Source organism: Neomonachus schauinslandi, chromosome 1, assembly GCF_002201575.2.
Source record: "Neomonachus schauinslandi chromosome 1, ASM220157v2, whole genome shotgun sequence".
NCBI lineage: Eukaryota > Metazoa > Chordata > Mammalia > Carnivora > Phocidae > Neomonachus > Neomonachus schauinslandi.
In genome coordinates this window covers 44,237,792-44,251,908 of record NC_058403.1, presented here as the reverse complement: position 1 = coordinate 44,251,908, position 14,117 = coordinate 44,237,792, and the positions used below count along the sequence as shown (strand labels likewise).

At 36.6% G+C, this 14,117-nt stretch overlaps 1 protein-coding gene across 1 annotated transcript in view; it reads right to left on the bottom strand.

Moving 5' to 3' along the window:
• Positions 1-14,117, bottom strand: part of EPHA6 (EPH receptor A6) — an 827,849-nt gene that overhangs the window by 185,354 nt on the left and 628,378 nt on the right. The window contains exon 11 of the mRNA XM_021687948.1: positions 8,094-8,279. Within this exon, the coding sequence (XP_021543623.1) occupies positions 8,094-8,279 (186 nt within the window). The remainder of the gene's footprint in view (positions 1-8,093; positions 8,280-14,117) is intronic.

Genomic DNA, 14,117 nt, shown 5'->3' with positions numbered 1-14,117 from the left:
GTTTCACTGTCTAGATAATTCTATTCAATTTGATTTTGAGGTAATAAAAGGCAACATGACGCATGCATAAACTTGTATTTATATTCCTTTTTTCTCTCCTAGTTCTTACAGTTTACAGTGTTCACATTGAGCAACCTGTTACTAGAATTTTTAACCTGTTATATCTTCTTATAGTCTACCCAATAATTAGGAGGCTAGTTAGGGAGAGGAGAGAGCCACAGGAAGGAGACATTAAGTTAGAGGCAGATCTAGTAAGGGGATTAGACTGGATGATCTTTAGAAAACCCAGGTACTTAAACATGGAAAGAACAAGAATAAATTCCTCCTGAATACAGACGAAGTATATTCTCTGTTGTAAATAGGGAAGTACACTCTGGCAGAATATAAGCTGGTGATCCCAATTAGCCCCAGTGCTGCTTGAACAGAGTGAGATACACAGGGCTACCAGAATATGTCATCTTGTTCCTATTTGTTATAGTCATACTTAGTTCATTTTCTGTTTATCAGTATGTATACATATAATAATTCTGAATGGCAAATACTTTGCAGTAAATATCCTGAGACTACATGGAGACTCCAGAAATTGCACAAGACTAATCTATCACTATTTTCAGTAACAGCAAATAGTAAATATTAAGGATGTTAGGAGAAGAGAGAAAATATAAAAACTCACGATTTCTTCTTTTTGTGCTGCCCCTCATCCTTCCTTTTCCTTTGGGTTGCACCTCTTTCCATTTTCATTCTATCACCGTCCCCCCCCCCACCCCAATCATTCATTAACAGTGCTCTTCAGGGCAGCAGCTCTGTCATGAGCCTCAAGTTCTCTTGTGTCCTCAGTGATACAATCTTTCTAATTTTTCCTGATCAGTTTTCTTTCACACTTTTCTCAGCGGCTACTTCAAACATCTACCAATACCCCAAGACCTCTACCCATCTCTTCAGCATGTGATCTTGCCTCTTACATGATTGAAAAAAGGGAGGCTGGTAATCCCAGAGGTGTCTGGCCCTTCTAGGTACCCACGTCCTTTTCATATCATAGTTCTCTATATACCCATTTAGGGTCAGTTTGGTACATTTCTGTCCAGCTCTTCAGGGATTTGGAAGAGGAAGAGACACATGGGAGTAATGAGAGTAAGATTTAAGATGGCTTTGTCATTTAGCATGGATGTATTCTAGGATTTAGTAGACCAGTAAAGAATGAAACCAGAGAAGGGAGATGCATGGACCTGATCCAGGAGGACAGGCATTTTGGCTTTCTTATTCACTGCCAAATACCCAATGCTTATTAAAGTGCCTGGCACAGAGTGGTTAGGCAAATAATAAATATTACTTGAATAATGAATAACATAGAAGGCTAAACATCTGGAATGTAAGTAAGAAACCAACACGATCTAATTTGCATTTTTAACCTATCGTCTGACTGCTGTGTGCACACACCTCATAGTCCACTGCAAGCTGACCATCCTCAGATATGCTATAATGGACTGTGCCCTCCTAACTGCCTCATCCAACAGATGATTCTTAATCCTTATCATACTTGGTTTCCCAGCTCATTTTATTCTATGAATCTCTCCCCCATTCTTAGAAACCTGTTTTCTTCTATGTTGTTTCTTCTCTTTTGTAAGCTTCTCTTCTTCAAGTCTGTCTGTTAAGGATCGTTTTCCTCAACTTTCTAGGAAAGCTTGCCCTCCCTATAGTTTCAACTGCCAATCACTGCTCATCTGGGGACAAGTCTTTAATTTGCACCTGCAGCCCAGACATCCACCCAGGTTCCAGAGGCTTTCTGGAAGTCTTTAAATGTCCCAGGCATGTGAAACACAACATATCCAAACCAGAATTCATTATTTTCTCTCCAAATCTGTATTTCTTCAGAATTTGCTCTCCATCCCCTTACTTATGTTAAACCAGAAACTTGTGAGGCATCTGAAATTATCCCCATTCCTTTATTCTCCATGTATAATCAATCACTGAAGTCTCCCAATTTAGCCAGGGAAACAGCTCTTGACTCTATTCCCTTCTTCTTATCTTTACTTATCTAATCTATTTTCTCATTATTTTTCACTTGGATTACTACACTAGCCTTCTTACTGTTTTGCCTGCCTAGAGTTTTTTCTTTCAATACGTAATCCGTACTGTTATCACTTTGTTCCAGATGTTTTGGATGTCTGCAATATCCTGACTTCTTTCTTAGCCACAAGGGTTGAGAAGCTATTTCCTCAGCCTGGAAAACTCGCCTACCAAATCTTGGCATGGCTTGATCTTTCACTTCATTCAGGTTTTTTTCCCTTTACCTAAAATTATATTCATATATTAATTTCTCTTGGTTTCGTCCAGTAGATAGAAGCTCTTTTTCAATACTGTATTACCAGTGCCTAAAAGAGTGGGCATCCAATAAATATCCACTGAACAAATGAATGAATACATTAATAGTAACTGTATCCAAAAGAACACACATCATACTGGGAAATACTGGCTTACTTATTTGTTGCTCTCAGTGGATTGACGCCAACAAGGGGGTTTCTCAAGGGCACTGAGTGCCTCTTTTCTTTTCTTTTTTTTTAAATGTTTTATTTATTTATTCATGAGAGTCAGAGAGACAGAGAGGCAGAGGCAGAGGGAGAAGCAGTCTCCCTGCCTAGCAGGGAGCCCAATGCGGGACTCGATCTCAGGACCCTGGGATCACGACCTGAGCCCAAGGCAGACGCTTAACCATCTGAGCCACCCAGGCGCCCTGAGTGCCTCTTTTCTATAGCTCTAGGTTTTAATCAGCAACAATGTCTAGCACCTGGTAGTACTCAGTAAATGTTTCTTGGAAAACAAAGCAAAACAAAACTCTCAACCTATCTTAGCTAGCAGAGAAGCTGAACTCCAGAGGTGGGGTAATAACCATCTAATTTATTTTTTTAGAATCAGATTTGCAGAATATTTATCCCTTCAATGTGTATTCCATATAGTTCCTTATAGGAAAAATTTTGCTTACAGGAAAAATTTTACCTACACTTTTCTCTTCACAGATTGTTAAAGATAAAACTTTATTGAAGGTACTTTTTGTTTCTTCCTGAACCTGTCTATCTTCTCTTTAGATCACTGAAACAAACCCGAAGTTATTAAAAAAAAAGTTAGAAGTGGGGTGATAAGTTATCACAGTAGAAATTTTCCTCACCAACATCTTGTGACTCTCTTCCTTTGGCAAAGGAATGGAACACAAAATATTAGGGATAGATGTGACCTTCAGTGTTTTCTAGTCCAATGTGCACTTTTCAGTCTTTTTGTGCAGAGGAAAAAAAAATGAGGCCTAAAGACATTGAGTGACTTGCCCGAGACTCTAACAGGCAGGAGAATACACAACCTGGTGGAGAGGCAGGTATCATATTGGAGGCAACAGCAATAGTTAAAACCTTGGACAATGTATCACTTGACAAGTAGAATGTAATTGTGGGACCAGAGAGGCAGTTCTTGTGCATTTTCTGTACAATGTATTTGACTGACGAATCTGCTCTCTGACTTAGAGCCTGTGTGGACCCACTAAAACTGACTGGAAGGAACTCACAATATTCTGGCATATTTAAAGAGGGTTTGGCAGGCCCAGCACTTCCTGTTGAGGCTTCCATACTGTCCCACAGAGTCGTTAGAGATGTCCAACAATGAAGTGATGTTTGGGAGTTTGTTTGCTATCCTGATTGGCTTCTACTACTCCTTTCTAGATCTATGATTTGTTAGAGATGTAGCTGTTCTATCTAAATTTAATTATCAGCTACTAAGCTGGGAGATGGGAACTTCATTAGTCCTCTCTTGTTTCTTCTATCGTCATGATTCAAACTGCCAGGCCCGGTCTTCTGGAGTGTGGTTACAGCACTGTATCGCTTCATTATCTAACCACAATTCTTATCTCTTTATAGAAGAGTAGCACTTTCTCTTTTGGTTATGTAATTAATGACACTGGTGTATACCTTACCAGTTACAAATTGCTACTATCCATGCTCCTAATGGCTACAAGTCTGTTCTCTAACTAATGGCTTCTATTTGCTTCTTGGAGAAAAAGTATGTGCTAAACATATGGTTTAGCTCAATTAATCTCTTTTTATATCAGTTTTATCTTAACAGGTTAATGAAATTGTGATGTGTATCAAATAAGTAGGTTCAACTTTTATCATACATATTTTTTATATCATACAGCTTTTCATCATTTAACTTTAGAGTTTAAAATAAAATTAAAGTTATATGCCTGAATATGAAAGAGCAAAAGTGTTCCCAAGAACTTTGTAATATGTATCTCTCAGAGATAAAACATATACATAAGATAAAAAGTATGCATATTAAGAATTTATAAAAGGATCTGATGAAGATTTTGATCTATAATTTTGCATTACTTTCAACCGAGAGTCTGTGTGTTTATTTCTCAGAACCCCAGGATACTTTACTAACATGACTGCATAAACCTATCCTGCATCTTTAGCTTTGTCAGTATTATCTTTTATGCAATATGGTAGTCCTTAGGGAGCATTAATTGCTAGCTATCTTTTAGCTACTTAAGGGCAATCTTGGAACAATTACCATGTATTTATGGGAATGAGGTATTCATTTATTTATTGCCTTTGTCTTAAAAATCTCATAGCACTGGAGTCAAGAAGATACAGTATAAATATGCCCACTTATCTGTGTGTGAATTACTCCTTTCTCCATCTCTAACACCCACCTCAGCAGTGGCACAACACCGTTATTTGGGGCTCACTCGTACAAGTTAAAACTGTAATGATGATTGCCACTCAAAAGCATATTGAGTCTGTCCTTTCTCAATGATCTTTTTTTATCTTTTCCTTCCATCCCTGCTGCCCCCACTTCTTTCTTTTTCTTGAAATGGAACAAGGGCCTTGACTTAGGGAGCATACAAATCTGGCTATGTGGAGGTCACTGGTCCCCTTTTGAGACTAGATTGTCAGAGATGAGAAACAATCACTGTGTCAGCTGTTTGCATGTTTATGTGAAATAAATGGAGTATTTCAAACTGGCAGACGAGTGCCACCGACTATCTCATTAAACCTATTCAGCTGACTTAGGATAAATAAATCTTACTACTTCATAGGGCTATAAATCATTTTCCTTCTCATATACTTTTATGTATATATATGCATACAAAATATATGATGATATGTGAATAAAACACATAGGAATATATGACAAAGTCACATAATGTTATTCATCAAAGGGAGAAAAAAGATCTAATACCTTTCAACCTCTAAATTTATTGTTCAACACTTATTTCCAGATATTACATGCAAAAATACATGTAAGAAGACTTCAACATTATATTTAAGTTGTTATTTTAAATGCTTTGGGAAGATTCACAACCCAACTTTAAAATTACATTTTTCCTTCCAGAGAGATATAAGGCAGAAGGAATGACTTGAAAAGTTCATGCTAAATTAATGACAAGGAATTCAGAAAATATAAATGAAATAATTAACATGTTATTTCTTCTCTCTCTTTTAAATTATAGTCTTTGCTAGCTATTGTGGTATAGCTGGATCTTTCCAAATTTTATTTTATTTTATTTATTTATTTTATTTATTTACTTTATTTTAAAAAGTAGTACTATATGATTTTATTCAGATTGTCATTTATTTAATGTTATTTAATTCAGATAAGATAAAGATAATTAAAGTATAAAACTGGTTGATTCATGTAGATATAGAAAAAAGAAAAAAAAAAACCCAACACACACACACACACCCCATGGGTTTTAGAGTCAAAAAGACCTCAGCCTGAATACCTGCCATGCTACTTACTATGGGTTAGAGGTCTTTCTGCCGGTTAATTAACCTGTCTGAGCTTCAGTGGATAATGATAGAGTAGTTGCTGTGAAAATGAAATGGTAAACTATTTGTGTAAAGTGCCTGGCACATAGCACCAATAATGGCTACCATTTAATGTGGCTTATTATGACACATACTATGCTAAATGCTTTATACATTTACAAATTTAATCCTTACATTATTTCCTATGGAGTAGAATTATATTGGCCCTATTTTTATAGATGTGGAAGTAACGGAGAGAGATGGTAAATAATTTACCTAAAGCTGCACAAGTCTTAAGCGGCAGGAGTAGGTTTCTAACTTTTCAAAACTTTGTGGCTTAAAACAACAGTCATTTTATCTTCTCTCATAATCTTTATGGGTTGACTGGATTGAGCTGGGCGGTTCCTTTGCTCTATAAGATGTCAATGGCAGCTACAGCCATCTGGTGGTGGTGGTAGTGGGGAGAGGTTGCAATGTCTGAGATGGCTTATTGCAAGCCTGGCATTCAAGCTGTCTCAGGGGGCTCAGACAGAGCTGTGGACTAGACATTCTAGTTTTCCTCCTCTCTGCAATACTGCTTGAAGCCTCAGCATATGGACTGGCTTTGCTCAGTACTGGAGGCTGAGTTACAGGAACGAGTGTTGCAAGACGACAGGATCCAAAGTGCAGACATGTAAGATGCTTCCACTTGCATCACACGTGTTAATGTCCCATTAGCCAAGGCCAGTCACGGGGACAAGCCCAGAATCAATGGAGAGAACAACAGAAGGGCCTAAATACTGGCAGGCCCCATTAAGGTCACTGAAGTAAAAGACCAGTTCAACAGCTGTCATCAAGAGAGAAGGAAGCAAACCATAAGAGACTTAACTACAGAGAACAAACTGAGGATTGATGGGGGGGGGGGGGGATGGGTTAAATGGGTGATGGGTATTAAGGAGGGCACTTGTGATGAACACTGGGTGTTGTATGTAAGTGATGAATCACTGAATTCTACTCCTGAAACTAGTATTACACTATATGTTAAATAACTGGAATTTAAATAAAAACTTGAAATAAAAAAATGGATAACCATAAAAAAGAAAAAAAAGTATTCTTTTGTGTCTTTCAGACTATTGAGGCTGTCAATAATCTTCTGCTCCCCTTGGGCAGCATGTTGGTCAATGCCTTGTGAGAGGGACTTTGGAACACACAGTCAATTAATGTTTTTTGTAAGGCTTTTATACTTCCCTGCTTTCAATTATGACATGAAATTTCAATGTCATATAAATGGTTTTAAAAGAAATTTCAGTTTTATGAAAAAAATGCTTCTCAAAGATTGAAATTATTTTTTATGAGTTTTTTCAACACCATTCTCTGTTGGGTTTTATATGTTATAACTCATTAGTGAATAAAATAAGGAGAAATATAGTTAAGGTTTGTGTCCTATCATTATTCAAGTAAAAGTGATTATATAGCAATCTATTTATTAGAGTATAAGATTAATTTTGTATTTTTAAGAAACTTCAAAGGAATGGCTTTGATCCCACTATTTCTGTAAAAACAGGATTTTTTTTCTTGAAGTTGTAATTCTTTTTTTTTTTTTTAAAGATTTTATTTATTTATTTATTTGAGACAGAGAGAATGAGAGACAGAGAGCATGAGAGGGAGGAGGGTCAGAGGGAGAAGCAGACTCCCTGCCGAGCAGGGAGCCCGATGCGGGACTCGATCCCGGGACTCCAGGATCATGACCCGAGCCGAAGGCAGTCACCCAACCAACTGAGCCACCCAGGTGCCCCGAAGTTGTAATTCTTTTATCCATTTTATATAAATTAAAATAATTTAATTCTAATGGCATTTGTGTAGATGGGTTCCATTACGTAGATGTAAAAGTCTTACTTCAGATAAAGCATCTCTATTTGTATATGAGATTTTTTCCCAAACAGAAGTATTTTACCTTAATGACCCAAAATATTTAAACTGTTTCTTCTATTAATACTGAAATTTTAGCAGCTTTAGAAGTGATTGGCTTATAGAGATTAGAAAAAAACTATAATACCTTACTTTTGATTCATTACTTCAAGTTAAATTAGCAAATGATTTATAGCTAATAAATACCATTTCAAAGCTGTTTGGTGACCAATGCAAACTCTGATAATGTCGTAGCTTAATATCAAGACTATGAGGGGTGATATCAGAGGATGATATCCAAACTAAGTTATCCCCTTAATGGCTATGGTACTGCTATTAAAGTTTTGTTTGTTTTTTAAGGAACTGAGATAGAGATATATAAAAGAAGTAATGAAGAAAATCAGTACTTACTTTTTGTGACAACACCTTCTAGTCGAATGATATTTGGGTGGTCAAACTGACCCATGATACTAGCTTCTCTTAGAAAATCTCTTCTTTGTCGATCCATGTGGCCACCTTTCAAAGTTTTGATGGCAACGGGGATCTCTCTTTTCCCTGGTGTCTTCAAACGCCCACTACAGACTTCTCCAAATTCTCCTTAAAATATGAACAAAAGCAGTTGTTTGTTTAAACAGAATACTTACATTCCAGAAGAACTGAATTGTCACATGTTACCATCTTTTTGTTTTTTAACATAATGAATGTTAAGGATGTCATTTCTACATGGAGTTTACTTTCTTACAAATTAAATTTGTAATGACAATATGCTTGATCAGCATCATTTATAATGAATAACGGAATGCATTTTCCTATGGGGTAGGACAGGAACTACCATTGATAGATATCCCTGATCTGCAGAGAAATTATGACTAGCAGAATGAGTGATGCTAATGTAATTCTATAGAAAAGCAATTACTGCATAACATTTCCTGTTCCTGTTCTTAATATTGATATATGGGCCAAATATCTCTCTATTCAGGGAATCCATCAGGCATGTGTAGTGGATTTGACCCTGGAGGCCATATGCCTGAGCTTCACTACCATCAGAAATCAATGCATGGGTCAACTGGTATATGAACATATTGAAATGACTACACTGAACTCAACTATAATAGGTGATTATACAAACTAAATTACAAGTCACATGGCTGGAATACAGATATAGTAAGATGATCTATGGCTCAGCAATGGCTTCATGGGCAGTAAGGAATAATAGCCAAATATTTATGATGAATTTACTACATATATATCCAGTGATAGAGGGCTGTGAGTTTCAAAGAAGTATAACAGTTGGTCTCTGTTCTTAGGAGCTTATAGTTGAGTAGAAGAGTTCAGCTGAACATAAATAAAACACTTAAGAACATAAGAACCAATCTCTGCAAACGCTGTATTCTTTAAGTAAGAACAGTTGGATCTGGAAGACTTTTTGGAGCAGGTCAAACTTTTGCTGGACCTTGAGTGATGGGTGCTGTTTGGATATTCAAGAAAAGCAGTGACATTCCAGACAAGGAGTGAGAAAAGTGAAGACAAAGCTTCAAAGGTTGGAAGCCATATAGACACAAGGATCACTAGAGGGGTTATTGTGGGAAAGAAGGTTGGAATTTTTCTCAGTGCAAGGCAATAAGTTCAATAAAGCTTAAAATTCCAGACTTAGGTTTTCTGAGGCTAATTACCTGCATTTACTTAAGAGTATGATGCTTGATCACCAATTTATTAATCTGGAAAGTGAAGATAATAAAGTCTTCCATTCTATAATGTCCCTTCCTCATAAGGATATTGGGAAGATCAAAAGTGATGATATATGTAAAAGTCCTTATCAACTGTAAAGCGCTATTCATGTGCCTTAAGTTATATGAATCTTCGGAAGGGTCAAAGAAATGAAAATTAAACTATCCTCAATTGGTTTATTAGCTAGCAGGTCTGGCTAATAGTTCAATGCAATGTAAATTTAAGTGTAGAGGCCCAAATCAAATTTTTGCAGTACCATAGATTTCAGTTATCTGTATTTTCTTTGGACCAATTCATTATAGTCAACTTAATGTTGACTATACATCAATATTAACTACTTCTTGGTATAAATGCTAAGATATTGTTTAAGTAAAAACAAAAAACAAAAAAACAAAAACAACCTAGGAAGGAAACAAACCAAAATATTGATTCCTAAATTATGTGCAAACATGTCCATTAGAAATAAAAAGCAGTCTAATGAGAGGGTTTACTCTATACATGTTAAACCAACAATAAGCAAGCAGAAACACAGACTACAGTGGGGTCCCTAAGTTCAGTGCATATGATACTGGAGTTTTACAAATCTTGCTTAATTTGACATCAAAACAAGAAAAATCTTTTTTACTTAATGATGCTCTCAACCTGTTGGGGGTTAAATGTTCTTATGCTCACAGGAAAAAGAAGCCATAGTTTTTCAGTTTTGTTAGTAATGTTTCTTTTATTTTTCAAAAGATTTTCTCTCAGACATAAAAAATGGCAGTTGATGGAGATGTTCAACATTTTTCTATTGAGGCTCTGAACTTTGACAGAAAAGGTATGTATATAAATTTAATTAATGTACGATACACGCAGGCCTACTAAGATACTTGAAAGTCTTTCTCAGATCACTGTGGTTTGTTACATGAGTATCTAGACAAGACAGATATTTCTTTTCTTTTTTTTCTTTTACTTTGACTTAATAAGTCTGCTAATAAATATAAAAACTTAACAATATTTTAAAACTCCTCATCTGCCATGAGCCCATAATCCAAGTGATTTTCTGTTAACATTTCATAGTAATCCAAATAAGCTTTTGAATATAGTGAAATGAACAGAAAACTCTGTTGTTATTTGATCAAGACAGGCAGAGCGGTAATTTTTTTTGGTTTTCTGTTGTCTGAAATTCATGTATCCTATTATCACCATGCAGGTATTTTCTTTATGTCAAACTGCACGATCAAGCTGTTATCACACTTATTTCAGTGACACTAAATATGGTTGCCTCAATTAAAGATCTGAGGCTCCTAGTGCATTCTTTAGGCAAAGTCCAAAAAATTCAGTTACAGAATGTATTAAAATCCTTATCTGTGGTAGACCTGGATGTATCAGACATATCAGACAGAGAGGAAAAAATATTTTAAATTAAATGCATAGTTTAAGATATTGCTAAAGACTGATCCATTATACTACTGTCCTTGCAGTAAGAATGGAGGCCCCGTACATAACCATAAATAAGATAAACCATTCCTCAATAAGATGTGTGGACATTTATATAATCCTGGTTAGTCCATGATTAACTTGTGACTATAGGAATATGGTGTTAACTACAGATTTTTTTCCTTTACCAATCATTGTCACCATCATTATTACACATGTAGCCCTTATACAGTGCTTACCATGAGTCAGGTCTAAAAACTAAATATATATTTTAACCTTGACAACAAACCTTTGAGGTAGGTACCATTATTATCTCCATTTTACAGTTGAAGAAGCTGAGATACATGAACTAAGTAACTTGTCTATGGTGACATAGCTAGAAAGTGTAGCTAAGTGACATAGCTAAAACTGTAGTTTGAACCCAGGAAGTCTGGCTCCAGGGTCCATGCTTATAACCACTATTCTTTGTGGTCTGGGATGTTTATTATTATTAACATTTTGTTATTATGCTATAATAACAGTTAGTATTGGATTTTCCATATAAAGTCTACATAACCAAATTAAAGCTGTAGGGGAATGGTGGAGGTAGTGAGGGACGATCCATCCTGGAGGATTATCATCTCCCAACCCCCTGGAGGCTTTCCAAAATTTTCTTCCCCTTGTCCAGAGATTCTGGTTCTCCCCTACCTCCAACCCCTTGAGAGTCACTGAAGCAAAGAGCCACACTCCCAGTGGCTTTTTAGAACATATCTCTCAGGTCTAATGAGATACTTCATTCTTCACATTTGCTATTTCCTTCTGACAGGACTGCTCTCCACAAATTGTCCCCCTCCCTCCTTGACTCCATCCTCCTCAGTCCCTCTCTATGTGGATGGCTTCTTATTAGCAGTGAAGGCCAAGATTCGAGGTCCCTCCTTCATAAAACTTTCTCTTATCAATCCATCTAATTTAAAACCCCACTACTATTAGTTCCTTCCCAAATGAGAAAGAAAAAAATTAGCAGCTCTACAATCAGAAGCTGGCCTCACTCTCAGAGCTGGGCTATGTTATTCTCCTATCACACACTATACCAGACTTGACAAGGTCACCCTGAGACCATGATAAAATGAGACAGAGCAAGGTCACTGCATAATTTTGCCTAAGCACAAAGGCAAGGTCACATGCCAAAATGCTAAATATGCCCTCCTCTTTTGGCTAAAATGAGTAACTGCTGCTTCTTTACCAATTATAACCTTATCCTTGTTCTAGTCTCCTCTCCATATAGATAAAATTCATTAAGATACTGTAGTATAAGTCCTAAAATTAAGGCCCAATATTATGTGCTGCTTTAATATCTGGGGGAAATTGGGAAGGGCTCAAATAGCCTTCCCAAAGGCTCTCCCTCCCACTCTTCTCCCATACATAAGGTCCTCTAGCCAAACATCCCTCTTTATCAGATGGATCAGATATCATTCTTCCTTAACCCTGAATAGCAGGTTTCACTTTCCTGCCAGTCTGTGGAATGATTCAAACAAGCCAATCACATCTTCCTAAGGGAACCGGGGGCACCTCATCTTAATGTTGCTACAAAGCTTGCCTTTCACAGGCCCCTGGTTATTTGCTAGGTTTCCAAGGGTAACCTCTAGGTGGCCCTGTGTGGTGTCTTCTTCCCCCCCGGGCTGTGGATACATATAATTAATAAATATCTACCAATCTCATCTGTCTAATGTAAGGTGTTGTGTGTTTGGCATCCCATGGCCCTTGGGTGAGAATGTCTATCTCATCAACAGGGTAAAGCACTGTTGGTGGGAATATAAATTAGTGCAGCCACTGTGGAAATCAGTATGGAGGCTCCTCAAAAATTAAAAAAAAAAAAATAGAAAAACCATATGATTCAGTAATTCTACTACTGGGTATTTACTCCCCCCAATGAAAAAAGGATATTGAAGATATATCTACACTCCCATGTTCATTGCAGCATTATTCATAATAGCCAAGATATGGAAGCAACCTAAGTGCCCATTGATAGGCAAATGGATAAAGAAGATGTAGTATATATACACAACCAAGTATCCAACAAATGGATAAAGAAGAGTGGCATATATACACAACAGATAAAGAAGATGTGGTATATATACACAACTCAGCCAATAAAAAGAATGAGATTTTGCCATTTGCAATAACATGGATGAACCTAGAGGGTATTATGCTAAGTGAAATAAGTCAGACAGACAAATACCATATCATTTCACCAATGTGTGGAATCTGAAAAACAAAATAAATAAAGAAAAAAAGCAGAAACAGCCCTATAAATGCAGAGAACTGGTGATTGCCAAAGGGGAGTGGGTGGCAAGATGGGCAAAAAGGGGTAAAGGGGAGTGGGAGGTTCAGGCTTCCAGCTATGGAATGAATAAGTCATGGGGATGAAAGGCTCAGCATAGGGAATATAGTCAATGGTATAGTAACAGTGTTGCATCGTGACAGGTGATAGTTACACTTGTGATGAATATAGCATAATGTATACAGTTGTTGAATCACTATGTTGTATAACTGAAACTAATGTAACATTGTGTGTCAACTATATGGGTCAATAAAAATGGAATAAAAATACTTAATATAAAGCCAAACACATACTCAATTACAGAATTGTTGCTGCTTTCTGACAGCATCTCATCTTAGAGCAAACTCCTGCTTCCTTAAATTGCCCACATCACCCAATCAAGGCCCAAATCCTATAATAAGTTTCATCTAACATTCCCTTACTGACACACACTACAGTTCCACATGCTGTGCGTTTTCCCTTGTTGAAATGAACAACAAACCCAACTTTTTCAACTACAGTGTGTTCCTGGGATCTTTGCTTGAGTGTATTAGCATATTTACTGTATAGCACTTTTTAGCATATTTTGACTATTTGAAATTTCTTTGAAATTCATTTTTAACAATCTTATACATTTGGTACGTATTGCTCCATTTCAAAAATCTTCCCTTGACCAGGTCAACTATAATCTTAGTCAGGAAGGCATGGGCCTTGGCATCTCTATCTTTTGTTATATCCACAGTACCTAGGACATAATAAGCAACTCTTTAATATTTGTTGAATGAACAAAATGAATAAATGAGGGAGGAAAAACTCTAGACCCAAAGTTGGGATATCTTAGAGGACAGGGATTTTCCAATACAGTAACCTTTTTTTTTTTTTAATTACATAGTCTCCTTTGCTTTCTTTTCATTGTGTACGATTAAGAGATGCCTCAATATCTTCTGTATTCAGGTTTTTTTAAAATTAATTGTGCACAATTCTCTTTCCTT